At 41.4% G+C, this 25,248-nt stretch overlaps 2 protein-coding genes across 2 annotated transcripts in view; one reads left to right on the top strand and one right to left on the bottom strand.

The window, feature by feature from the left end:
- GABRB3 (gamma-aminobutyric acid type A receptor subunit beta3) overlaps window positions 1–25,248 on the top strand; it is an 887,545-nt gene that overhangs the window by 135,153 nt on the left and 727,144 nt on the right. The gene's annotated exons all lie outside the window — the stretch shown is intronic.
- GABRA5 (gamma-aminobutyric acid type A receptor subunit alpha5) overlaps window positions 1–25,248 on the bottom strand; it is a 560,773-nt gene that overhangs the window by 332,476 nt on the left and 203,049 nt on the right. Inside the window, exon 6 of the mRNA XM_069204278.1 lies at window positions 18,190–18,272. Coding sequence (XP_069060379.1) covers window positions 18,190–18,272 — 83 coding nt within the window. The remainder of the gene's footprint in view (window positions 1–18,189; window positions 18,273–25,248) is intronic.

The raw sequence follows: 25,248 nt of genomic DNA, 5'->3' as shown, positions 1-25,248 counted from the left end.
TCAACTAACCAAAGCACCATAAGCAGGTCTAAGCACACACACCTACTCAGCACCAGGATAACCTAGCGGTGTGCTTTACAAATGCACATAACATAGCAGCTCTTTGCCAAACAGGTGAAAATCTGTAAATATCAGGATGTATGTCAAACAATGCAGGTGAGTACATCCTTCCCTGCCCTGTCGGAATGAAGTACAGCCTCCCACAGTCTAAATGACCCCTTACGTCACTAATTAGTAAAAGGGTGCACAAATTTATTTTATAGCCTTTTCTAGTCCAAGATACAGAAAAGTAATTTTTATAGTGATGTTGCAGGATTTGTCAATGGAAAGGTGCCAAAAACCCTGCAGTAACATGCCTTTGGTGACCCTGTTTCGACAGGAACATGTATGTTAGCACTCACTGCATGTTCCAGTTCTAAATATTATGCACTTGGGACTTACTGGTACCAAGACACCTTTTTTCATTTGACTTACTTTATGTAATTTTTAGACTTGAACATGTGAAAACAGTTTTGTCTGACATGTTACCGCTGAAGCCTGGGTTGCACTCTTGCAGGGTTGCTTGTCAGCTTTTCTGCTGCGTTTTAAAAAATATCACATATTGGTGGTGTAAGGCCAACCAGGATCACAAATTAGGCATTTGAAGTATATGCCACTTGTGTATTTTTCCATGCAGTTTTGTTATTGACTTTTTTCTTTTGAGTTTTGTTATGGAAATAAAAATCTAGTGTGCCAACTGGACATTCACAACACCTCAAACCAGAGTGCATATGTGAACACCCATAAACTAATCTTTGCAGGCATTACAATAATACTTGCAGTTAGTTTCCCGCCCTGGAAACATTTACAAACTTAACTTTGAAGGAGGTCAGATGTAAGTGCATTTCCTGAGGGGTAATGGCAAGGCAAGACCCACAAATGTATATGGTGGAAAAGGGAAGTGGTTGTTTAAGAGAAAAATATTTTACCTATAGCGCAATATTAAAATTTAATTATTAAAATGCACATAAGCTTCGGACGTATGTATGCAGAAAGTTTCATATGGTGGAAATTCCACTTGTGAAACTTTTATGCTTGAAAGTACTCCTGGATAGGTATGACTTACATAGATTTCCAGGTGTGTTTCAATGATTTTTTCTGAATCCGATAAAAGTTGTACATTTTGCCCCAGGCATGTTTTGCTACCTTCTGACACGAACCCATTCACTAACTGCAATATTAAGCTATAGAGTGTTTTGAAATGGAGTGGAAAAATCAAACATGCACATTTTTAAGTGGCTGTATGCCTTTTGCGAATTTATAGATGAAGAATTTTCTCAACCAGGAATAATATTTTTCTAGTAGACAAAGAAAACATTTTTCAATGTGCTGTAAGTAAGTAAACTGTATTTGCATAGTTAATTAAAACCAACGCCAATTTGGAACAGTGCTGTAAGATCACACATCTGTTTTGTGTATTCCCCTTGTTTATTTTTACTTTGCAAATCAGGGTGTCTGACTTTTCTGTGGGATTACCTCACAACAAATGCCCAGCTCCAAGAGCTCTGCTAAATGATGTGTGTTTGTCTTCTCACTGCAGCTATCCTTACCATGAGCATTAACTCATGCTTGAATTAGTGTAGTGGATGACTACTCATGACAACCTACTAATGAGCAAGTGTGGAAATGCATTTTCCATGGAAGAAGAAATGAAGCAAAAAGCTCTGAATACAAATGAATTTGCATGATGGTCTATTTTATATTCTAAATTACAGAAAAAAAATCATGGAGGTGTATTTCAAGAAGTGCACTGCAAGGCTACAATAGAAAAACACAAATATGTGTAGATTTTGGAGCAGTGGGAATGGTGGTACATGAGATAAAATCCGATAAGGTACTGTATTTCTGGAAATCCGTGCATCCTTTCGGGTGAATATGTTATTTTAATTCTTCAAACGATAGTCCCCACGGTAGAATATTTGCATATTCAAGAGACCCACAAATACAAATGCTGAACGAGAGAAGGCAATGCCAAATACATAGCACAAAACTAACAATATACACTCCCAAACCTAAGTTAACAGATGTCCAGTTCAGTGCAAACCTTTCTAGGTAATATTTTATTTTTATTTGTTTCTCTTAAATTCTGTGGGAAATTGGGTTCCTGCTTGAGAAGGGTGCAACCCTCCTTAAGCAGCAACCACAATCCTTGTCAGGGTCAAACACAAGTAAACCCCAAGTTAACCTGTGGTTAACTCTCTTTTAGCTAGTCACAAAGCAGTCAAGCTTAACTTAGAGGCAATGTGTAAAGTATTTTACAGTACTTCAAACAGTAAGAAAGTGAAAACAAAAGGTGTCACTTTGCCTCAGTTCTGCTATGAGACCATAGCTGGGCACACTGCAGGCCCATGTCCAATGGTCCAGGACTGGGGTGGCACCACGGGCGGGACAAGAATCACAACACCCTTAGTCCAGGTGCTGGGTTGAATGTGGTTAGAGCCTTTCCTGTCCCTGAGGATCTGATCTGGAGGCCTGCCAACTAGTCTTGGATTCACTCTGGTGGTCCTGGGTTCAAGATGCAGGTCCAGTCCTTCTCACTCTGGTAGCAATGCAACAGAGTAGTAGTCCTTCTTGCAGAGCAGCACAGCAGTCTTTCTGAGTCTTTAACAGATCGAGAGGTGTACTGAGGAGCTGGGACTGAGGGTCCACTATTTATATTTGATGCCAGCTTTAAAATTAGGGACAGTTATGGATGTTTACAACCCACAGAGGTGTTTAGAATGTCCTGCCTCCCTGCCCTGGCAGAAAAGACTAGTGTCAAACCCTTTGTGATTGTGGTGAGGCAAAAGCTTTGTGATGTACAAGTGTGGTAGGTGACAGCACCTCCCTCTTTCAAGTCAGAGTTGGACCATCCTGTCAACACCAATTCCCTTTTTGTCTCACTGTTTTGGGGCAATACACAAAGGCCACCTACATCTTGCCATGTGACCCAGGATACAGGCTAACATCACCAAATGGTAAGGGCAACCAAATACCAACATTATAAAAATTGTATTTTCAGACTTGTGTCTTAACATCTGACTTTACCATTAAAGATATTGCAATTCTTGAGACACCAATTTAGACACAATTCTTTAGACACCAAACTCGAAATTCCTACCTGCTCCCAAATTAAAGCTGTCATTTATTAAATGTAATAAGTTAACCCAGTGTTATCCTATGGAAGAGGCAGGCCTTGCCGTAGTGAAAAATGAATTTAAGAGTTTTTCACTACAAGGGCATGTAAAACTTGAAGTACGTGTCCAACTTTTTAAATCTATTGGTTATTCAGAGCCTACACTAGGAGCAGCTTATATGTATTAAAAAGGAAGGTTTAGGCCTGACAACAGGTTTTTTTGCCAGGTCTAAATGGCAGTGTAAACTGCACACAGAGGCTCCAGCAACAGGCATGTTTAAGTGGTTGGCACGTTAAGTGCTGTAGGCCCACTAGTAGCATTTCATTTACAGGCCCCAGGTGCTTCACTAGGGATTTATAAGTAAATTACATGTGCCAATTTGATGTAAGCCAATGTTACTCTATTTTAGGGAGTGAGTACATGCACTTTAGTACAAAATGGTTAGCAGTGGTAAAGTGCACAGAGTCCTAGAGCCAACAAAACTGAAATAAGCAAAAATTGAGGGGTAAGGCACAAAGTTTAGGAAAAGACCACACTAAGGGACAGGTCTAACATATTCCAGTTTATATATGAATAAACTTGGGATGTGGCTTAGTGGGTTATTGTGCATGCTTCTGATATCTGTGTGTAAACTGAAGGTCACGTATTCAAATCCTGTGAGGGAGCATCAACACAATTCCTCCTTCCGGGATCAATAAAATTAGCAAATTTGACAGAAAATAGTTCTGTTGTAAGGCTTCATGGTGCTTAGCCACTATAGACAGAATATTTTGTGCCATGTACAAACAGATACTAATACTAATTGATAAACAACAGTAACGGTATGTAGGTGTTAATTGGTCAAAAGAATAGAAGATATAAAAGGAATAACTTTGAGTCTTTATGCTTTTTATTTTCAGTTGACACTGTTTTTGGCACATTGGACAAAATATCCAGCCTGGCAAGAATGTTTGTTATTCTGTCAACTAAACTTGATACTCACTTTATGGAGATCAGAATGTATGGGATCCATGCAAGAAATTATTTGTAAATTTCAGTCTGTTTCAAAAAGAGACAAGATAGCAGAGCAGTAGGGATGTCCTAATTCACTAACATTTCAAGAGTGGATCTATAACATGAAAATATTGTATATATGAGGAAAGTAAATTAACATGATATGGGGTGCAAGGATAAAATATTATGCACCACAATTTAGAAGGGAATTACAAGATAGCATAACACATGTCACACAAAGATAGAACTCGAAGAAGAAACCCTGTTGCAGTCTGATACTTAACAACAATAATTCTCAATGGGTATAATAAAAATTGGACACATTACAAGTTGACTGCGGACAGATCCGTTTTGACATGAAAACCGAACCTAACCACAATTACTTTGCAGGTATCAGTAATTCTAGTGGTGGGACACACAGCAGGATTATGAGTTAAACTCTGAGAAAACCCTGAGAAAGAGGGAACTACAGGAGAAATGGTGAATACCACACACATTGCTGGCAGTGAATTATCTTTTGTTCTGGGATTTCATTTGGACATTTCACTTGCTTTTAGCAGATTGTCCAGGTACAACTCTTCTAATACTCTGTGGGACATATGTATCAGTGTGTTGCCTCGCCCTTGTACCATCCAAGGGCAATGCAACAACAAATTCAGATTTATCAAGCCATGCAAGGCCACCTTGCATAGCCCGGCGGGAATTGATAAATCTGAAGAAATGCAAGGCAGGGCAAATCACTGCCTTGCATTATTATGCCCCAGAAAAGTGTTCTATGGGTGGATCATGGATGTTTCCATGCATCCACCCATGGTTTTTGGCATGTTCCCAGATCTACCAACACTGGTAAATCTGGGAGTGTGTCAAAATGCTAGAGGAGAGGAGCAACGCAGAGAAATATCTTTATTTTTCCTTGTTGATTCCTCTTTAGAGGAAAATTCCTCTGAGGATTGTTTTTGTGCAGGAAGGTGCCTCTTCCTACAAAGAAAAAAATCCTGCCTGCAATGCAGGCACCCTTGTGCCATGGTTAAAGGGTGCCTGCATTGGCACAAGGTAGCATATTGTGTGCCAATGCAAGGAAAGGACAGGAATGTGCCGTGTCATGTTAAATGCAGCACATTTGTGCCCTTTCATGCAGCGCAACAAGGTGGCCTGCTGTGCTGCGTGAAATAATGATACAATTGCCCACATGTTTCTGTGGTACTTGCAATTCAGATGGAGCTGGTGACTTTCATTTCTTGCTCTTATTTGCTTAATGGCTACTCACAAGATGGCCTGTGTGGCACCACAAATGTATCACTTCTTAATGAAAAGGTGCAAAGAGGACAAAATACACTCATCATATTTTCCCAGAGGTAAGCAATTAGCATCACTTGGTGCATATTCTATGATCAGGCCCAAAATGTCAAACCTCTAATTTCAGCATTCAAAAAAAGTTTGACATAGTTACCCAGACATCACGAAATTGTTCACTACATTTCACTTAACAAATCTAAACTTTTCAGACTTTTTAAACATAAAGATGACTATCTACAATGGCATTTTCAAGCATGTAAAGTAGTACTCTTGTAGTACTCATTGTACTCTATTAGGTACTCTTTCATGCATTGATGAAGTAACCAGAAAACTTTGAAAGAGGGAATTAAACAGGAATATTCTGAGAATATGCACAAACAAAAAGTTCAAATTGAAAAGACTGTGCCATCTTTTAATTTTAATTAATAGAGAGTTGGACATTTCAGAAGCAAAAAGGCATATAGGAGTCTGTAAATGTATACTACTGTAGCACTTCTTCCTGTACTCAAAATTATTTTGTGAATCACACTTTAGAGCTTTTATTTGCAGCATCTCATTAAACAATATCAACATTTGTAACCATAATAACTGATATACCTTATAATGAAAGCTGTGCTTGGTAATTAATGTGGGGATCTTGGTAATGCATTATTTCATCTTCCCATGATTAAACTAATGTGCTCAAATGTGTCCTTTGGCTAGGAAATTTCAATCATAGCTAATGGTGCTGCCATATTGACGGTTCATAAATAGTAATGAATTTCAGTATTGACTTCCTGTCTGCTATTATATAGGTATGTATTGAATCAGAGGTGGGGAAAGGAGTCCCCTCCAGCAGCAGATATTAACCTAGGATTTAGCATTTATCCAATCTGTGAAATTTACATTTTTGGTGGTTTTAGGGAGAGGGGTGTCTTTGTGATTTCTAGATTCTAGCATGAACCTAAGAGGATGAAAAGTAAATAAAGTAAAGTGATGATATGCTTGTATCCTTTATAAAGTAATATGTTCATCACAATGCTGGCTTTATGGAGCTAGGAGACAGAACCCAAACAGTTGGCTGAAAATCCACAACCATCTCTACACAACCATCTCTACAGCTGTTCCATCCTTGCCATTGTAGTTTTCTTCTATCCTGTTATTCCACTGCACTCTTTCCATTTTTGACACAGTTTGTTTAGCAACTGGTCCTAAGAGCCATGCACACTGCAGATGGGGTGTTTTCTCAAGGCACCCTTGATTCTCTCTAATATTAAGGAGACTTTTATTTGGCCTCTTAAAGCTATAGTTTCAATGCTGTAGCTCTTTCTTGGACTTGGCCCTTTCTATAGGGTTACCCCCAAACATTTTGCCTTCACTCCTCCTGCTTTCTGAATTTTATTTTTGTTGTCATTAGGACTCTGTGCACTTTACCACTGCTAACCAGTGCCAAAGGGCTTGTGCTAGCTCCATGAAACATGGTACAACTGGCTTACATCTGGTTGGCATGATTGACCTTTTGCCAGGCCAAAGTCTTCCTTTTTAAAACCTATACACCACTCCTACAATGGGCCCTAAACCGTTCCGTTGGCAGAATGCATTGTACTTAGAAAGTGGGACATGTTTTAAAGTTGTACATGCCCTGGTAGTTAAAAACATCTAAATTTGTTTTTCACCACTGCAAGGCCTATCTCTCCCATTGGACAGCATTGGGTCACCTTATTACATTTAATAAGTGCAAACTTTCCATTGGAGAGAGATAGGAATGTCAAGTTGGACCCAAAATAAATTGTAATTTGAAATCCTCTTTAGATGTAAAGTCGGAATTTAAGTCACAATTGTGAAAATGCCACTTTTAGAAAATTGGAATTTTCTGGTCCTAACCATTTGGTGCCTGCTGCCTTTGTCCTGGGTCACTTGACTGTGAATAGCTTGACATTTGGCCTTTGTGTGTTCCTCCCAGACAGTGAGACGAAGAGGGACTAGGTGTTGGCAGGATGGGCCAACCTACCAGGATGGTTAGAGCAGATCTGTCCTCTGCCCAATTTCATTTCAAAGAGGGCTACCTCTACGCACACACAAATGAACTTGACCCCAAGCTATTGCCACCCCAGACCACTTGGAGTCTGGGCAGGGGAAGAAAGGAACTTTCCAGAACCAGATGTGGGGCGGTTTAAGAGTTTCCCCTACTTCAAAGGCTAGCAACATGTATAAACATTGGACCTCTTGAATGACTCATCAGATCATTTCTGGATCTGAGCAAGACTAAGACTAAGGACAGCTGCCTGAAGTTCTTCCCTGCTGTTGGAAGGACTGCCTTGTTGCCCTGCTGCAGGTGGAATGAAGCCTGGACCTGCTCCTTGAACCCAGGACCACAGAGTGACTCCAAGGGTTAACTGACTGACCTCCTGTTCTGAACTACAGGGATACAACAATCTCCAGAGGATTTCCTGCAACTGCCCAACGGACTGCTTCACTGGACCTGCAACTAGACCTGCGTGAGTCCTGCTGGTCTCTGCTGGAGTGAGTTTCTGATCCCCAAGAGAGGCATCCCAGGTCCTGGACCCCTGGCTGGCATCAGAGAAAACTCCTTCTTGCATTCCTGAAGGTTCCATCTAATCAAGTGTAAAGCCCTGAAAACATCCCACTCACAGCTGAAACCTTCATCGGAACCAACACCGAGTGATGCAAATCCATGCAAAGCCTCACCACAAAGCCACATTGGACTCAACACCGATGAGCCAAAGCCTCTGAAACTATGCCACAATGACCTTGCACCGAGGACTTTAGGTAAAGTGTTCCAAACTTGGTCCCGAGCCCAGCCAGCGCTCTATCATGGCTGGCCTGAACATGCAACTTTGTCCTGGTCTAGTGTGACCTGATACCCAGAGTTCGCTTTTTTGCCCCTGGGGCAACTATCACTTCAACCTCCAAAATTCAAAATCTAAAGATCTACTGACTGGATGTTTGACATTCTGGTATCATTTTTTTAATTACAATTTAATCTATTTTTCCTGATTGGTGTGAAATTGTTTTCTTGTGTCGTGTTTTTATTTAATTACTTTTTTTGTCCTGCAGAAAACATTACACATTGCCTCTAAGTTAAGCTTGACTTTATTTGTGCTAAGCTACCAGAGAGGTAGCACAAGTTAATTTAGTGAATTTGTGGTTTATCTTGACAGGGGTTGCAATTGTTGCTTGTGAAGTATCTTCAGCCCCATCAACTAAAAAAAACAATTTCTTCCCTTTTCCTCCCCAGACCTCTTCCAAAGTTCTGGCATTACAGCTATTCAAATTAGTTTTCTAACCCATGAAGCTTGCCATGGTGAATCACCTATCAATATTTTGGCAGAACAAGGGTCCTCATTTACGAGGACAGTGCAGCAAGTACCTTGGCCAGAAATATGTCATATCTACAAGATACCGTGCATTTCTGTCCTCTCCTCCAGGCTTGCGCACAAATTGCTGCATAACACCAATGCAAGCACCCTTGCACCATGGTGCAAGGATGCCTGAGTTGTGGGGATGATTGTTTTTGAGCAAGAAGGGACACCTTCCTGCACAAAAACAATCACAAGAGGTGTTTTCCTTGTTGTATGTGTGCTGTAGAATGCAGTACACATAGAAAGCAGTGAAAAAAAGGGGAAAAGTAAAGATATTGCTTCCCATTGTGTAATTCTTATGCCACCCTTGAGGTGGCGTAGGAACCTGATGCATGCCCAAACTTGTAAATCTGGGACTGTGTCTGATTCCTTCGGGTTCATGGGTCATTCGTGGAAACATCCCAAGTAACATTCATGGAATGCTCCTTTCATGTAGTGCTATGCGTGAAAGCTGTTCATGTTTACAAGGCCATGAAAAGCCAAGCAAGGTGGCTTTACATGGCCTTGTAAATATGGGCCTGCACCCTGCACCACAGGGGCATCAAAAAAAGACAATGCTCCAGTGGCACAGTGTGTGCTAGGGCCTGGTAAATGTGGCCCCAGGTCTGTAAATTGCACCTTACATGTTTTCTAGGTTAATTAATCAATACATATTCAGTTCATGAATTTGGTAAAGCAGCACTGATGGACATAGTGCAAATTCACAGTGGTTGGGAAGGTGTGTGTAATATCAGCAAGATAAGCTCTCGTAAGTGCATGCTGGAAGTGGTAGTCCACAAATGTGGCATATTTTGCAGTGAACGAGGAATGCCCCAAAAATGAGGCACAGCCACTTCCTATTTCCCTTCAGTTCACATGCCCTCAGCTGAGTTGAAACACATTTTCAGATTTGTGTCAAAAAATGTCCATGTATGTTTGTGGACATTGTGCCTTGCTCAACATATTTGTAAATGCACAATTGCATTCCAGCAGATTTGCCATTGTGTTGTAAAAGTGGAAGTGTGAGATACTCAAAAAAGGTGGCATTGTAATCATAAGAAATGTAACTTATTCAAAGGTGTTACATGATTTGTCTGGGGCAGGCAGCTCCTTCGCAATGGTGAAGGAGCGTCACCCCACTGGCTGAGCCAGCAACTGAAAAATAAAACAATATTTTTCTATTGTTTTATTTTTCAGCTGCTGGCTCAGCCAACATGTGGGAGGGTCGAGGCTGGGCTATGGAAGAGGGTAGAGGGGAGGTGGAGTGGGGTGCACCTATGTGTGCATTATAGTTAGGCCGTCCAAATTGACATGAGCCCTGAGGTTTCTCCAACCTGGCTGTGTTGCACAGCCGGGTTGGAGAAACTGCACAGACACCCATTCATTGTCTGAGCAGCAAACCAAGCCAGTCATACCAATCCTGATGCTGCTGCTAGGTATAGCATGAGAGTAGCACCAAGATTGTGTGGGGAGGCTGTGCTTGTGTGCCAGGGAGTACTGGCACACCAACACCATTGAGGAAAGGGGAGCAAGGTGACTGGCGGTGCCAGCAGCAAAGGTAAGTTTTTTTTAATTATTATTATTTTATTCACCGGTCCCCTCCTTGGCCCCGCCCCTCCCCATGAGATTTGCAGTGGCCGCCGCTGTGATTTGTGCCATGATCTGAATAGTCTTATTTTCAATTTGTGAGTGTATTTACACGTTCATGATACGTTGGACTATTGTGAATCTGGTCAAGGTTTGTAGTCACACTGTCTAGTCACAATGTCAACTATTATGAAAGTGTATTTTAGATGGCTGAAGACATGTCTAGTCAGAGTTCCAAGGCAACTGTAGGGAACCTGCGACTCAATAAGCTCTGTTTGATATTTTTACAATATAAATTCAATTTCACTTCTAATCAAACTCAATGAATTTGAGCAGTAGCTAAGCCTCATCAGTTGAGCATTAATTGAGCACCATCTAATAAATATAATCTTTACAAGAACTCAACCCAGGCTAAACTAAACTGACTCAAAAAAAGGTCTTACTTAGTAATATCTTTTGTGGGTGCATTCTTTGTATTAGTAGGATCCTCACAAAGCCCTATTTACGCATTTGAAGAGCTCTTCCACTATGATAGCGTTCTCTGCTTAAAAACCACAGGAGAGAAGGAGGTAGATGTCTTTAGCTTTAGGTTTGTGAACTTCCTTTTGGAGAACATGAGTTCTATTACTGTAGCATTACATTACACACTACAAAATGCAGTAAGTGAACTTGGTCCTTAGTTTTCAGGGTCACGGATTCCTTTGAATTCAGATGTTTCCTAGTTGAATCAATCAAAGATTGCTGATGTTCCACAGAAATTGAAACAGGCTTGTATAGGCTTAGGTGAGTCTGCAATGCACCAAATAAAACTTCCAATCATCAGATTTATCTAATGACACAATTTAAAAGGGGAGCTAGGAGAAACACTATAACCTGTCTGAATAAAAATCACCGGAGAATTGAGCAAGGCCTCTCTTTATCATAATCTCCGTGCAATTATTTTAATTGTAGCTCAGACCAAATTTATGTCACAAACATTTTGATATGACAAAAATAAAAAATGCAGGCAATTGATTTGTGCAGAAGAGCTCTAGGCAAGAATTTAAACCAGGCTTGATCTGCAACAAATTCACCTTTTTGACATGGGCAGATTTTTCGAACTAGAAATAGTGTTTTTATGAACTCCTTCACATACAGACAACCATGCACTGTTTACTAGGTTAACTTGAATTGTCTGTGCTCACGTCGGCCTCTACAGTGTATTTAGATCCCAAGACTCGCTTAGTTGTAGATTTTTTATTCATTAAGCAGACGAGATAATATGTATATTGAATGAACTGTTGCAGCCGAAGGAAACCAGACATTTCCACTGCACACCAATATCCGAAAGCTAGTGCCTTTTAAGCTATGACAATCTGTGCAGCTAGCAGGTGACCAAAACAATAACAACATTGGATACCGTCTTCCAAAGCATCTGAGAGGTACGGAGTATGTAGTGATGCTTCATGTCTACATGCTCACATGCTTGATGCAAACTCACAATGTCCTACTTTAATCATTCTGTTTGGGCTCCACCGTCTAGGATCACGAATTACTGCAATAGTGTGTGTTTTCAATTCAAAATAAACATAAGATTATTTTACCAGTTACTGGAGAGTAGTGGTGTGATAACTTGCTCTGTTTTTCATCCTAAACCATTCCATCACTAGGAATGCTTTTTACAGTTATTTCTTTATTTGCCCTGGCAATGGAAAACTGGATTTTTGGGGGTTTTAATACTGTGCAATTTGCCCTCTAAACTCCTTGTGCATCTTCTGTCGATTATCCTCATGAAAGGAATGTTCAATTTTAATCTGAATAAACAGCTTAAGACATACTGCAAATTGCATTTATGCTTTATGTCATGGCAATTTTTTCATGTTTATTTATATATAAAACATATGTTTAACAGAAACTAGGACACAAGGGTTAAAATTGCGCACGAAGTTAAAATCACATTGAAGAGACTTATTGAGTATTAGGAGCATTTTCTCCATGTGTTAAGTAATTATAATATCCAGTCTGTGACTCAGTAAACCGAGTTTTAATTCAGTCAGGCTCATTCTACTGTGGTAACATATTGTAATTTGACTTTTGTACGCTAATATTAATGCATGATTGTGAGTTTATTAGTATAGATGCACTAAATAACGTGTTATTGGGCCCCAAATTGTTGACAAAGGGGAATCAGGCAGGCGCGGTTTCTCTTCTAGGGCTGAGGGGCTGTGCCCTTCTGAAATTCCTACACATTCATATAAAAAATATTAAACAGATCGATTTATTTAGAGATAAGATCGTCTAAGCAAATCGATGCATTAAGTCTATCCCAGGCTGCCTGTCCAGCCTGACTGAAAAGCCCTTCATTTCCATTGTGGTCTATGGAAGTGTCCATAGTAGGCCAGTAATGCTTTTAGTGTCATGGTTTTGAGCGCTGGAGTTTTCATCCCTGCATGAGGGCAACCATCTGTCATTCACAGGCATAGATCCCACCGTTTCCCATTCATCACACAGTAGGAGTGGATGCAAGCATGTGTGATTCAGTGCCTTGCCTTCGGTAACAGTGTTGCAATGCTAATCTTGTGTTATTTTTGTTGTACTGAGACCACTTGTCATGCTAACCTTCCCCATGTGATACCCCAGACCCTAGCTGCAGATCACTGGCATCTTTAGAAGTGGAGCTGCTGTATTTGTTCCTTGTGAAATTGTTCCAAATGAGCATGGCTCTTGCTCCCTTGCAAAATGGATCCAAATATCCAAGTCAAGTGCAAGGGGAGAAATGCGTGCTTACAGTAGACGAGGTTCTTAGCTGTATGGCGTTAAAACTGGCCCTATCTTCATGCCCATAACATTAACGCCACAAACATGGATTGATATGTGAACAATCAATGTTAAAATGTCTGTAATGTGTCAGCCATTTAGGTCCTCTTATTTCACATGCTTTACTTAATGTTGCATTCCCAGTTTGCTGTTTCATCATGCTGTGTTTCTGTGGATTGTATTACTCTTACATACTTTGACTCATGCCAGTTGTTTGTGAGGGGCTTTGATTGAGAGCACTGGTGCTGAGGCTGAAGGCAAAGCAAAGTGCCTGACAGTGGGTTGGTCTCTGAGCAAAGCCCACAGAACAATGGTCCAGTATTCCAGTTGCAAATGAGATTCAGTGTGAATGCATGTGAAGGGGTGCATAGAGGTCAAAGTATTTAGAAGGCAAAGCAAATTGAAATAAAGTGCTTACATTTAAATGAGTGCAGTGTATGTGTGGGGTTATAAAATGAGGGAGATGAAAGGGAGTGCATTCCTAGGAGAGGGAAAAGAGGGTGCTGAAGAGGAAAGAGAGGAGGTTGAAAATGTGCAAATAGATGAGATGTGAAGAGAAAAAGGGTATACATATCCAACGTAAAGCACACATAACTGAAGGCCATGCTCCTCCCGTAGGCCTCAATAATATTTAATTCACAGTCTCACTATTTCAGAATTGAAACATTTCCAATGTTATTTTATTTATACAAAATCATTTTTGTTACTCAATTATCTTAAAGAACTAAAAATTATTTCCAAAGCCAATAGTGCTGGCAGGTTTTAGGTGTGTCAGTTGTTGTGTAATATTTCTGGATCAGTAACATCTCAGAAAGAAACTAAGGGCCACATGTAGGTAGCTTTTTGCACGTCGCAAACAGAGAATTTCACTGTTTGCGATGTGCAAAAAGCACTTTGCGATGCACAAACCCAGTTTTGCGATTCGGTTACCTGATTATTCATGAGGTGGGCATTTGCGACCCCCTTGCGAATCGCAGATGGTGTCAGGGACACCATCCTGCATTTGGATTTGCAACTCGCAAATTGCGAGTCACTCTGACTCGCAATTTGCGGGTCGCAAATCTGAAATTTTGAACATGTGGCCCTAAAATACTGGCCAGGTGGCACACTATGGGAAACATTGAAAATTATTTTAAGTGTTCCCTTTTAGACAGCCACACTTTTTTCATCCCAATTAAATATCTGTCTGCACATATTTCTGTCTGATTGATTGCAGCCAGCAGCTGTGGGTGCTTCCTGATGCCTGGTTAGAGCATTTTCTTTCAAAGTGGATGCTGCATGCAGTGCAAGACACTGGGTAAGCACACACTTTAAAGGGTCTGACATTGTCGCTCTGTACTGTTTGCACTTTTAAGTAACTGTTGGGTGTATCAATGCAGTTAGATATAGGGCAGTTTTTAATGTGTTTAGTATTTCAAGATTATACTTTCCCACTGCTTTATCCACCTTGCTTTATCATTAAATTATTTTGCTTTCAAATGAGCCATTTGTCAATCTTTTTCAATTTTTTCTTGGGAGGAGAGCTCACCTTGGACCCCACGTTTCTCCATTAGGCTTGCTCGCTTCACTTGCTACATTAAAGTCACACCCAACTTATGCCCCACCACTTTCAAATGTTACCAGCCACCACTGGAATCAGAGACTTAAGGTGAGGTACTGACTATTGCCCTATTTGGGGGATCTCGTTATCATTCCATTCCCAAGGTTCCTTGTTCATCCATCTTTCTTATTCCCTCCCGTCATACTTATATAATAATATAAAGTGGATGTAGCCATTGTGTAGCTTATACAAGTGTCAGCCTTTCCATAGGGAGAGCATTTTTTGTTTTGCTATGAACTTTGGCACTGTTTCACAAATCTTTACAAAACTTTACAAAACGAAAGTTCATTCACCTCAGCTCCTTCCAGGAACATTTTGGTGAGATCTGTAAAGTGGGTGCAAAGAAAAGGGGGATCCCAAAACACCTTTTCCACCATGCAATTTTTATACGGAAAATTAAACAGTGATACAGAAAAAACATTTGAACCGAATTACACCATTGTGTCAGAAAGCAGTATATTTATTCATAAAGAATGTATTTTAGGACTTCCTGTATAGCTGTTCAGCCATTCTGTCAAATTTAGGTTAAAAAATAGGTATATATGTTGTTTGCAATAAAAGACACCATAGAAAGTATGGCAAAAGAGTCTTCTGATTGGACCCACTGGAAACCTGCGGGACCGAGGGATGTGTTTGGAGGAAACAACATGAAGACAAATATTGCGCCCACCATTACAGGACTCACACACTCGATCCCCAAGTACTGAAAAACATTAAATAGAATGTAAGACCCCAAGGTAGGGATCCCCTGACCAACCAGACCTTCTTGATTTGCTGCCTGTGGAGGGGTGCCACCCACTGCGGTTGGGGCACAAGATGTGGCTGGAGTTTATACTCTGTGGCCAACCCTTCCATCAAAAACAGTGAGGTACATAGTACCCACAGGGGTGAACAAAGACGTGTTATAATAACATAGTACTTTACGTTAAAACAACCATAGAAGTTCACTGAAAAATACAAAGTTTAAAGGGGAGATATATAAGTAAGTAGTAAGATTTTAAATTACATTAAAAACCTTAGGAATTCACTATACTGCAGTAGCATGTATGAGAGGAAAACAACAGAAAATATACTAGCTTGTAAGATACGAAAACATCAGAAAATGTACTGGTATGTAACAGAAAAAACGCTTGTGCCCCTCTTGCTGAACCAATCACAACACGATCCATCTAATTACGCCTTGCTTTGCACTGAGTGTTGTGTATGATATGTAATAAATGATCATTAAATGTGCAAGAACAATAATCCAAAGCTAGAAAAGCGTAACGGTTTGGTTTTTACAAGAACATTTTTCCACGTCAAAAGGCAGTTTTGTCATCAGGGTTCTTTGCAACTAAAAATAATAGGTCATAGTAAAAATGACATTAAAACTTAACATAAAGCTGTACTCGTGAGAAAAGCCATAATTCATATTCAGATTAATGAAAATGTAACATTAACGAAAAGGCTATGCAATGAGCAATCTTGGCATTACACCAGCTTAATGCTTCCAGGAAATTATCAGTGCTCAGTCGGGAATGTCATGCCTCTTGGAATGGGCCGTGTGATCAACCTATGATTGCAGACTTTAAAGTGAAATTAGCCAATGAAAATTGAATTAACGAAAGACATGCTCTAGTGCAAATCCTCCCACGGGAAGCAGATCCAATGTCAACATTAAACCACCGTAAGTGTAATAATTTATAAGACAGAAAAAGAAAGGGAGGAAGGTCGTGAAATAATACCCAAATACGCTTCAAATTGTCAAAATCCTAAATTAAACGACTGCAGGACATATGTAGAAGGACAGCAGAAATCAGATATGACATTATTTAATGTGAGGTATTTGATATGTGGGAGACAATAGCCAAGGCTTCTGGAATGATGTGATTTTGCTGCTGCAACATTTTCTGTCACATTTGCCGCATAATCCATCATCAATGCATTATCATCTGAATATTCTGCTGAATGTAGTATTTTTTTCTGTTTTTGGCTTAACTGGATCAAACGTTACTAAAAACGCAGCGGCATGTGTGGAAGGCCCTTTGCAACTGTTTGCTTATAATCTTCCTGTTGCTTAGTGCTGTATTTGGGAGTCAGACTGGTTAAAACTTTGTCATCGTGTAAAAATGCCAAAATAATAAGTTAATACTATCGCATAATGTGCTGCATTATGTCACATAATATGGTCTTTTCTTGTCACATAAATTAGTAATCCTTGCCACATAATTTAGTATTTCCCTGATACATAATTCCAGCGGCCCTGGAAATAGCCCAAGTGATCAGAAGAGCGCTGTACTAAGAAAATGTTGCTACCATCAGAAGAATCTCAGACATGAAATGATGTACCCCGATGCTAAGGTCATATATTTAGTATGTATATTAGGGATCATGCCATTAAGAAGGTGCATATGTGCAAAATAGAGGGGTTACAAAAAACGCGCTGTTTACTGCACATACATGAACTCGGTGTCTGTGTAAATTAGTGCCTGAGCCGCAGACAACACAGGCAGAAACACGAACCTGTGGTTGTCCTTCTGCTTTTTGTGAGCTGTGCTGCTTGTAGCTCAAGCACTGAGAGATTTTCCGAGAGAGCCCGAATTAATTTAAATCAGGGCTAGGCCTGGACATTTATTTTTCTTATTCAGTGGGGCGAGGAAGGAAATTATGATGAATTTCTATTTCATTCGCTTTCCCCTGTTGTGGCAGAAAAAAGGCGCTCGAACCGTGAATCTGTTTGTGCATCTTGTAGAGTGCTCCCTCGTGAAATGAAGAGCTGGAGAGAACAACATGGGTCAGGCACACTGCCTGGCTCGGAGATAACTCGGTTGTTCGTGATCTACGCCCAGGGTTTATTCGTGCAAGGGAGAACCACACAAGGTGCACAAACCGAGGGGAGTGCGTGAAATCCCCACAACTGACAGGTTTGTCTGTGAAACGAATTTGAATAGTTTTTGGAGCACAATTTTGCTCCACAGGCAAAATTATTTCACCTGTTTCGCTTTATGTAAATGAATTGGACCCACCCATGCCCAGGACATTGATGCACTTCTTTGTGCTAGCATGACAAAACACAGTAAACGTAATTTAATGGTATGCACCTTCTCTTACGTCATTTTCAAAATATGAACACAATGCCCTACATGTCGAAGCACACCACACATGATTTAAAGACAGGATCCAAGCGAACCCTTGTCAGAAGGTCAGTAATGCGCAATAAAGGCTTGAAATAAATGCCCCTTTTTATGGACAGACCTTTTGATTCCGCCTCAAATGGCTAGAAAAGAGCTCTGACACAACAGCCGCTAAAGCCGATTTGGATCAGGAGAAGCACATTGAGCAAGAGGTGAGCGGGGATTAGAGGCGCGTATTACCGCGGCGGCCCAGCCTATGTCTGAGGTGGCTCATGCGCAGTGTAAACTCATCGCAGAAAAGTACTTACAGCTTCCAAACTTTAGTGGGCAGGCGTGAGCATCCATGGGGAAGTCTTCCAGCTGCATGGGACACTCAGCAGAGATAGTAAGTCTGTGGAGCGAAAAGAGACACATTGAAATGCAAGTAGTCAATGCATGTTCCACTATTGAAAGACAGCTTTGGCCTAATTTACTAACCTAACAGTTTGCGCTGTCGTTTAAATCAGTGCATTGCAGCGTATTGGCATTTACTCTCTACGGCAAAAGGTACTTTACGCTGGAAAGGTGCACTTCTTTAAAACAAAAAAGTGTTTGTGCTGCTTTGTGTCACTGCCTCGAGGGGACATTACTGGGGCAGATTTGTGACGCAAAGCCAGGTTTATTAAAATAGACTCTGGCTTAGATTAAAAAACTAATGCCTCCTGGAAGAAACTACTATCGAACAAAAATCCTTGAATTTCTTCAAAAACATCATGCAATACATGTGTGCTGTAGTTCACAGCACCTATTCACTGCAGGGGACCCTACTACGTTTGTCTAGACATTCACATTTGTATTGGGAAAATGTCCTCCAAGTACAAATCCTAAACTAACCAGCCCACTCTAATCTCTGTGAAGCTGTGGATCACACAAAGAAGATTGTGCGATGGAACCACGCATTCTGGAATCACCCATGCCTTAACGAGGTCGGAACCACAGACGCATTGCTTCCATGCATGCCTTTAACATGTATGTCTTTACAACAAATTTTGTTGTAAAAGCATGCCTAGTAAAGGCATGTGTGGAAACGGCATGCAAAACGGCTTGTGTGGCTCTATCATAAAACACCACCCCACCAGCCCTAAGGCCCAACACCCACCCCTAATACCTAAACTACCCGGACCCACCCCACCCGCCCTGAGCCTTAAAAAAATACTATCCTAACCCCCCACACTCTTCCTTACAAACTAAAGTATCCTGACCCCCTCCCGCCCTGAACCCTAATAAAAAACCTACCCTGACCCCCACCCCTTCCCCAAAAAACAAAACTACCCTGACATCCCCAGCCGCCTTGAGACCTTAAACCTTTCCCTCTAAGTAAACTAGCCCGACCCCCTCACAGTAAGCCCTAAAAAATGAAATACCCAAACCCCCCTACTCTGCTCCTAAAAAAAAAACCCGACCCCCCTCCCGCCCCAAGCCCTTAATCCACCTCTCTCCTAAAACTACCACCCACCCCTGCCCGAGGTCCACTTACCTCACCACATCCTCTCCCGAGCCACTATGCCTTTTTCTGGGCCTTAATCACGCATATGCATAGTTTGGCATACGCGTGGTTAATGCACAGAAAAAGGCAGTTGTTGTTCTGGCAAGCATGGTTACGCTTGCATGGGAAACGTCCATGTTGTTCAGGACGTTTCCAAAAAAGGAAGCCTTTTAGAGCGTAAGCATAAGGGAAGACAGCAACAGTAGGCTAATATTAATACACATGGCTCAGCAAATTTGGGCCCAGATTTAGGCCTAGTGCCACATTAGCGTAATTTTTTTAATGCTAATGTGGCATTAGGTTGGCAAAAATGCAGTGCCATATTTTCAAGGTGGTGCAATGCATGCATTGCGCCACTTTGTAAACCCTTGTGCCACATTATGCCTGTGCAGGCATAATGTATGCAAGGGGGGGCGTTCCTCCGTTAGGATGCTCAGAAAAATGACGCAGTGGAATCTATGAGATTCTTATGAGCTATTATTCTCATCATTTTTAATGCCTACTCAGTGCAGACATTAAATTGAGGCACATCATTCTTTATAAAGGGCCTCTAAGTACTTTGCAGGACTAGCGCCAACATTTTTGGCGCTAATCCTGCAAAGTACCATAGTAGCATAAGAAATGATGACGCTATTGATCCTAACATGCGCCATGGTGCACTGTATCATTAATACAGCGCACACATGGTGGCATAAAGGGGGTACAATAGGGCGCAAGAAAAGTGGAGCGCCACTTTTCTTAAATCTGGGCCTTGGTTGCTGCACCGTGTTGCCTTAAAGATCTGTAAATCTGCCCCCTTTGTCACTAGTAATCATTGCGTACACCTCTTATTCTTATTTTGGGCTTCCTTGGTCTGAAATCATATTGAGCATATCGTCAAACAGGACAAAGTGTGTAATTAACACGTTTATGAGAGAGAACAGTGTTTGGCTTGCAAATGACACTTTCTTTAAACATAACGGTTTGTTTCGTGTAGTAGTGCTGCATACCGCACGTCTGGCATTTTAAAGCACTGCAATGAACGTGTTACTTTACGCAAGTTTTGGTTATTCTACTCAAGTTACCAACATCGAAAGGATGGAAGGCTGAACTACCCCCTGCTACGATTTCAAGTCTTCTACCAAAGGTCACAATAGCGTTTTACAGTTATCTCGTCAGCGAAGAAACGTTTCAAATTGCACAAACTTTTGCATATAAACAACCAATGTTTTGGCTTCTTTGTAGTGAGAACATCTCTCAATAAATGATTGTACAGAGCCTGTGATAAAGGAACCGTGTGTTTCTTTCCATATTTTATTCGCACCTCTCACACCCGCGCCCTGTCCCAAGCTCTCCACAGTGTTCCCTCGCTCTTGTCAATTTGTCCTGTCACCTGCTCTTTGTTCGCTCTGTGTCGTGATCATCCTTTTAGCTCCTAATTTTCTTTCTTTTGATGATATAATTCAAGCCTTATTTCCCGTTGGAATCTTATTCTAACGCTGTTACTTGCAGGTCATTTTCTCCTGTATGCCCATTGACGGTTCAGCAGCGAAGTGAGAGAAGGTACAGCAGTAGATTGCCCAAGAGCGCGGTCACGGTGGGAATTCAACTACTGTTCACCACAGCGCCACCGAGGGGACATTTGCAGTCCTGCACATGAACCTTTCTATGGACCTCGTATATAACATACAAGGGATGTGTTATAGCTGCAGCCCCCCGCCCTCCGCCTCCCCAACCCCCGCACACATACACACAGAGGCTCCAGCTGTGATTGTGGGACCTGCAGCATGACGGATGTCTATTTGCGGGGTGAGACATCGGCATGAAGCTTAGATTTGCTTGGCTTTTTATTTTAAATTTTTAACCGGAGGTTTGGATGATGTGGTTAGTTGTGACTTCCGTCCTTCAAATTCCCCACCCACTTAGCGCACAGAGGCCCATATTTATACTTTTTTAGCGCCGCGTTTGCGGCGCTAAAAAAGTATAAATATGGGCCAGAGTGTTTTATTTTTTTATTTTAGGATGCTGCCAGGTCTGTAGTGGAACATTCTAACGCGGGAATGAACGTGAATGTTTACTCATTTGTAAATTTTGTTTTCAATCAAAGGCAATGGAGATTACCAGGCAGTAATTATCCATCTGGGACTTTTGTCTTTTTGGTCGTTGGCTCTACCAGCAAGCGGCTTGCAGAGAAAGAGCAAGAGCTACAGAAACGAAAAAAGAAAAAAAGGGAACCGTCCAAATTTGGTTGTGTACTACCACCGTGTGGCTATATACTTGAACTACCGGCAATATTTAGCATGAGAAGAAAAAGGCGACTGCTGTTCTGCTCCTCAAAGCCCGCAGCTGAACTGAACAGCTTTACAAATTGACAACCATTTAAAGTCGTTGGCATGGAATATGGAACTAAATGACGTAGTGAATGCAAAAAAAGAGGTTAAATATTTGGGGATCACAGTGACACATGATATAAGTAAAATGGCAGAAACAAATCTTGCTCGGGTTACGAGGGAGGTGGATCATTTACTGAGAAAATGGCTAAATCTTCCACTAACTATAATAGGTCGGATTAACGTGGTAAAAATGGTGATTGACTCTAAATTAACTTTTATTTTCAATGTATTGCCATTAATGTTTAACAAGGTTGCTTTAAAGAAATTGCAGGGGAAAATTAGCAGTTTTATTTGGGCATTGAAAGGTGTTCGTATATCATGGAAAAAGCTTAGGAGAAAGAAAGAAAAAGGTGGTCTGCTGGCCCCTGATATACAGTACTATGCATGGGCATATCCGTTAAAAAATGTAAGGCAGAGTTTTTATGCATTACACCGTTCTGAGCTGGGGCAGGTGTTAACTGCTATGATAGAAGGTCAAGACGTCCAGAGAAGTTTTTTGTATAAGATCGGGGATCTGAAGTTCTATAAAAAAAAATGATTTAAGTTATTATATGATTGGGCAGTGCTGTGGTTTGAGGTGAGGAAGATCACGAAGTTGTCATATTATAATGAGTATGCAGCGATTTGGGACTCTCCTGGCTCCCGGAGTGGACTAAAGACACCCTGGCTACTGCCCTTAAAGAGGCAGGATTTTTGCAATGGAAACATCTTTGTTATAATGGTGAACTTAGGGACTTTGATAACCTTAATATCGAGGTAGGAGGAGGGCTGTCTAAGTTTAAATACCTTAAAATGAAGTCCTGGGTTGGGAATGTGACAGAGGAAGTGGGAAGTACTAATGGACTGGTGGACCAGATGCAGCTGGACAGTCCGATGAAGAAAGAAGTGGCGAGATGGTATTGGCTGATGATGGATATTGTGGATGGGGAATTTAACCTCCCAGAAGAAATCTGGAGGGAGTGCTTGCCGGAGTCGCAGCTTAAAGACCTTTGGCAAGTATCTACCACACTTCTGTATAACACTGTTAAACCCTCTGTGTTAAGGAGAAATCATCTATTTTTTATCCACAGAGCCTTCTGGACTCCCAAAAAACTGCCCAGGCTGAGGCAAGATAATGTGGTGAGGTGTAAGAAGTGTGGTTTTGCATCAGCTGACTACATATGTGTATTGACTGTCCTTTACTTCGTAAGATTTGGCAAGAGGTGGGTGATGCAATTAATGAGATTCTTCCCTCAAGCCCAAAGGTAGACCTTTGATAGTGATGTTTGGCTGTTCATATAAAACACAGAAGATGGGTAGAGATGGAGCTAAACTGTTGTTTTATATGATGCTTGTGGCAAGAAGGGAGATTTGTAGGAAATGGATCAGCCCTGTTCCCCCTACTTTTGTCGAATGGAAAAATTCTCTAATTTACTATCATAAATTTGACTGTCACAAAGTTTGTAAGAGGATCAGATTTTGGAATCCGCTGGAGCAATGGTTGGGAAGCAGGGAGGTAGAAATAGGTAAGACATGATCCTATGATTATATCCTTCCCTCTACTTTTCGCTCTAAAGTTTGGGTGGAAAGTCTGTCCCGGACAGGGGTGATGAGGCCAGGGATGGGTGGTGAGCAGTTGGGTGAGAACCTTTGCTGCCCCCCACTATCGGTCACATGAGGGCAATTTGAAAGATAAATGAGGATGAAAAAAAAAAAATTAAAGTCGTGATAGTTTTTTGAAATGCACTTTTGAAATGCATGCGTGTCCTGTGGTTCATGCAAACTACATAGCACTCCTCGTCCGCTAATTCGAAATGGGGAGTTCTCCGATTTGCACCTTAACCTACTGCAGTCACAAATTTGGAAATGGAAACGCTCCCAAGGTTGTCCATTTAAAAGGAGGTGAAAACTATAAACCTCAATAGACACTATAGTGTTCGGACCCGTTATGTGACTCAACACGAGCTCTCCTAATACTAAACACACAGACAGCAGTGTTACAGTTTCTGCTGGCCCCCATCAAGGGCAGTCTGCAGAGGTACCAACAACCCCTCCCTTTTATTAACCAGTATACATCACTCATACAAAACCATCATTACTTTCAACCAGAGGGAAGGAGCGAACGAGATTCACATTTGGGAGAATACAAACACCTCCAAAGGGATTCTGGCGCTGACTGGGTTTCTGGTGAATGCAAACCTTTTTTTCAAACGTGAGCTGAAAATCCTTGGAGCAGAACGTGTAGTCGAGTATGGGTCGTCAGCAGACTTTCCACCAAGGAGCATGTATGGGTTCAGTTGTGATTCTCTTTCAAAGGGTGGGGCTGTGCTACAGGTGGGCCGAGCCACAGCCAGCTCTTAAAACCCAAGCATGAGCCGAACACTGAAAATATTAGGCATGTAAATCATTCAACGAATATCTTGTTAAATATGATAAGGTGCCTTCAAAATTAATGAGAGCCTAGTTCATTAACTCACAGAATCATTTCACTTCACTACAGATTATTTGAAGAGTATAACTCTTTAAAGTAAAAGTTTCTAATCATGAATTGGGAAACATTCTTGCAACCTCCCAGAAAAGGATGCACGCCAGTGAATTAAGACCATAGGCAGTTGCCATATGTATCATAAATTTGGCCTTGTTCTTTTTATAGAGAGCAGCGTTTTAAGCTATCAAACACAAAAAAAGGTTTTTGTACAGTGCACGCTCGGAACTCAATTATTGAAAGGTGTTGTCATATGTAAGAATGAAAAAGGAGGCTATGTGAAATAAGGGTCCATATTTATACTTTTTTAGCGCTGCATTTGCGCAGCTTTTTGACGCAAAAGCGGTGCAAACTTACAAAATTCAGGGGCATATTTATACTCTGTTTGCGCCGAAAGTGTGTCAAAAGCCTGATGTGCACCGTTTTTAACACCTAGGTCAGACCAGGCATTAAGGGATCTGTGGGCTCACTTCCATGGTCTCTGACCATGGAAGGAGTCCAGAGGTGCTCTTCCCTGCCCCCAGGGACACCCCCTGCCATCCTCGCCCACCCCTGGAGGACACCCATGGATGGGGGGTCCCATCCCAGGTAAGTACAGGTAAGATGAGGTAACTATATATTTTTTATTTTTTTAAAGTGGCATAGGGAGGCCTATTTTGGGCCCCACTACATGCCACTGTGCCCAATGGCCATGCCCAGGGGACAGAAGTCAGAAGACAGAAGTCCCCTGGGCATGGCCATTAGGCAAGGGGGCATGACTCCTGTCTTTGCTAAGACAGGAGTCATTTCAATGGGGTTTGTGCGTCAAAAAATGGCGCAAGTCCAGTTTGAGGCATGATTTTTGCCTTAAACTTGACTTGCACCATTTTCTGATGCACAAACCCCATTTTCCCCTACGCTGGCGCTGCCTGGTTTGAGTCGTTTTTTTTTTACTCTGACAAGTCCGCTGCGCCGGGTAACGTAATTCCTTAAATAAGGCACCCGCATAGCGCCTAGGAATGGCTTT

The sequence above is a fragment of the Pleurodeles waltl genome, chromosome 8 (assembly GCF_031143425.1).
Source record: "Pleurodeles waltl isolate 20211129_DDA chromosome 8, aPleWal1.hap1.20221129, whole genome shotgun sequence".
NCBI lineage: Eukaryota > Metazoa > Chordata > Amphibia > Caudata > Salamandridae > Pleurodeles > Pleurodeles waltl.
The sequence above is the reverse complement of the archived record's forward strand: the minus strand, read 5'-3'. Positions and strand labels throughout refer to the sequence as shown.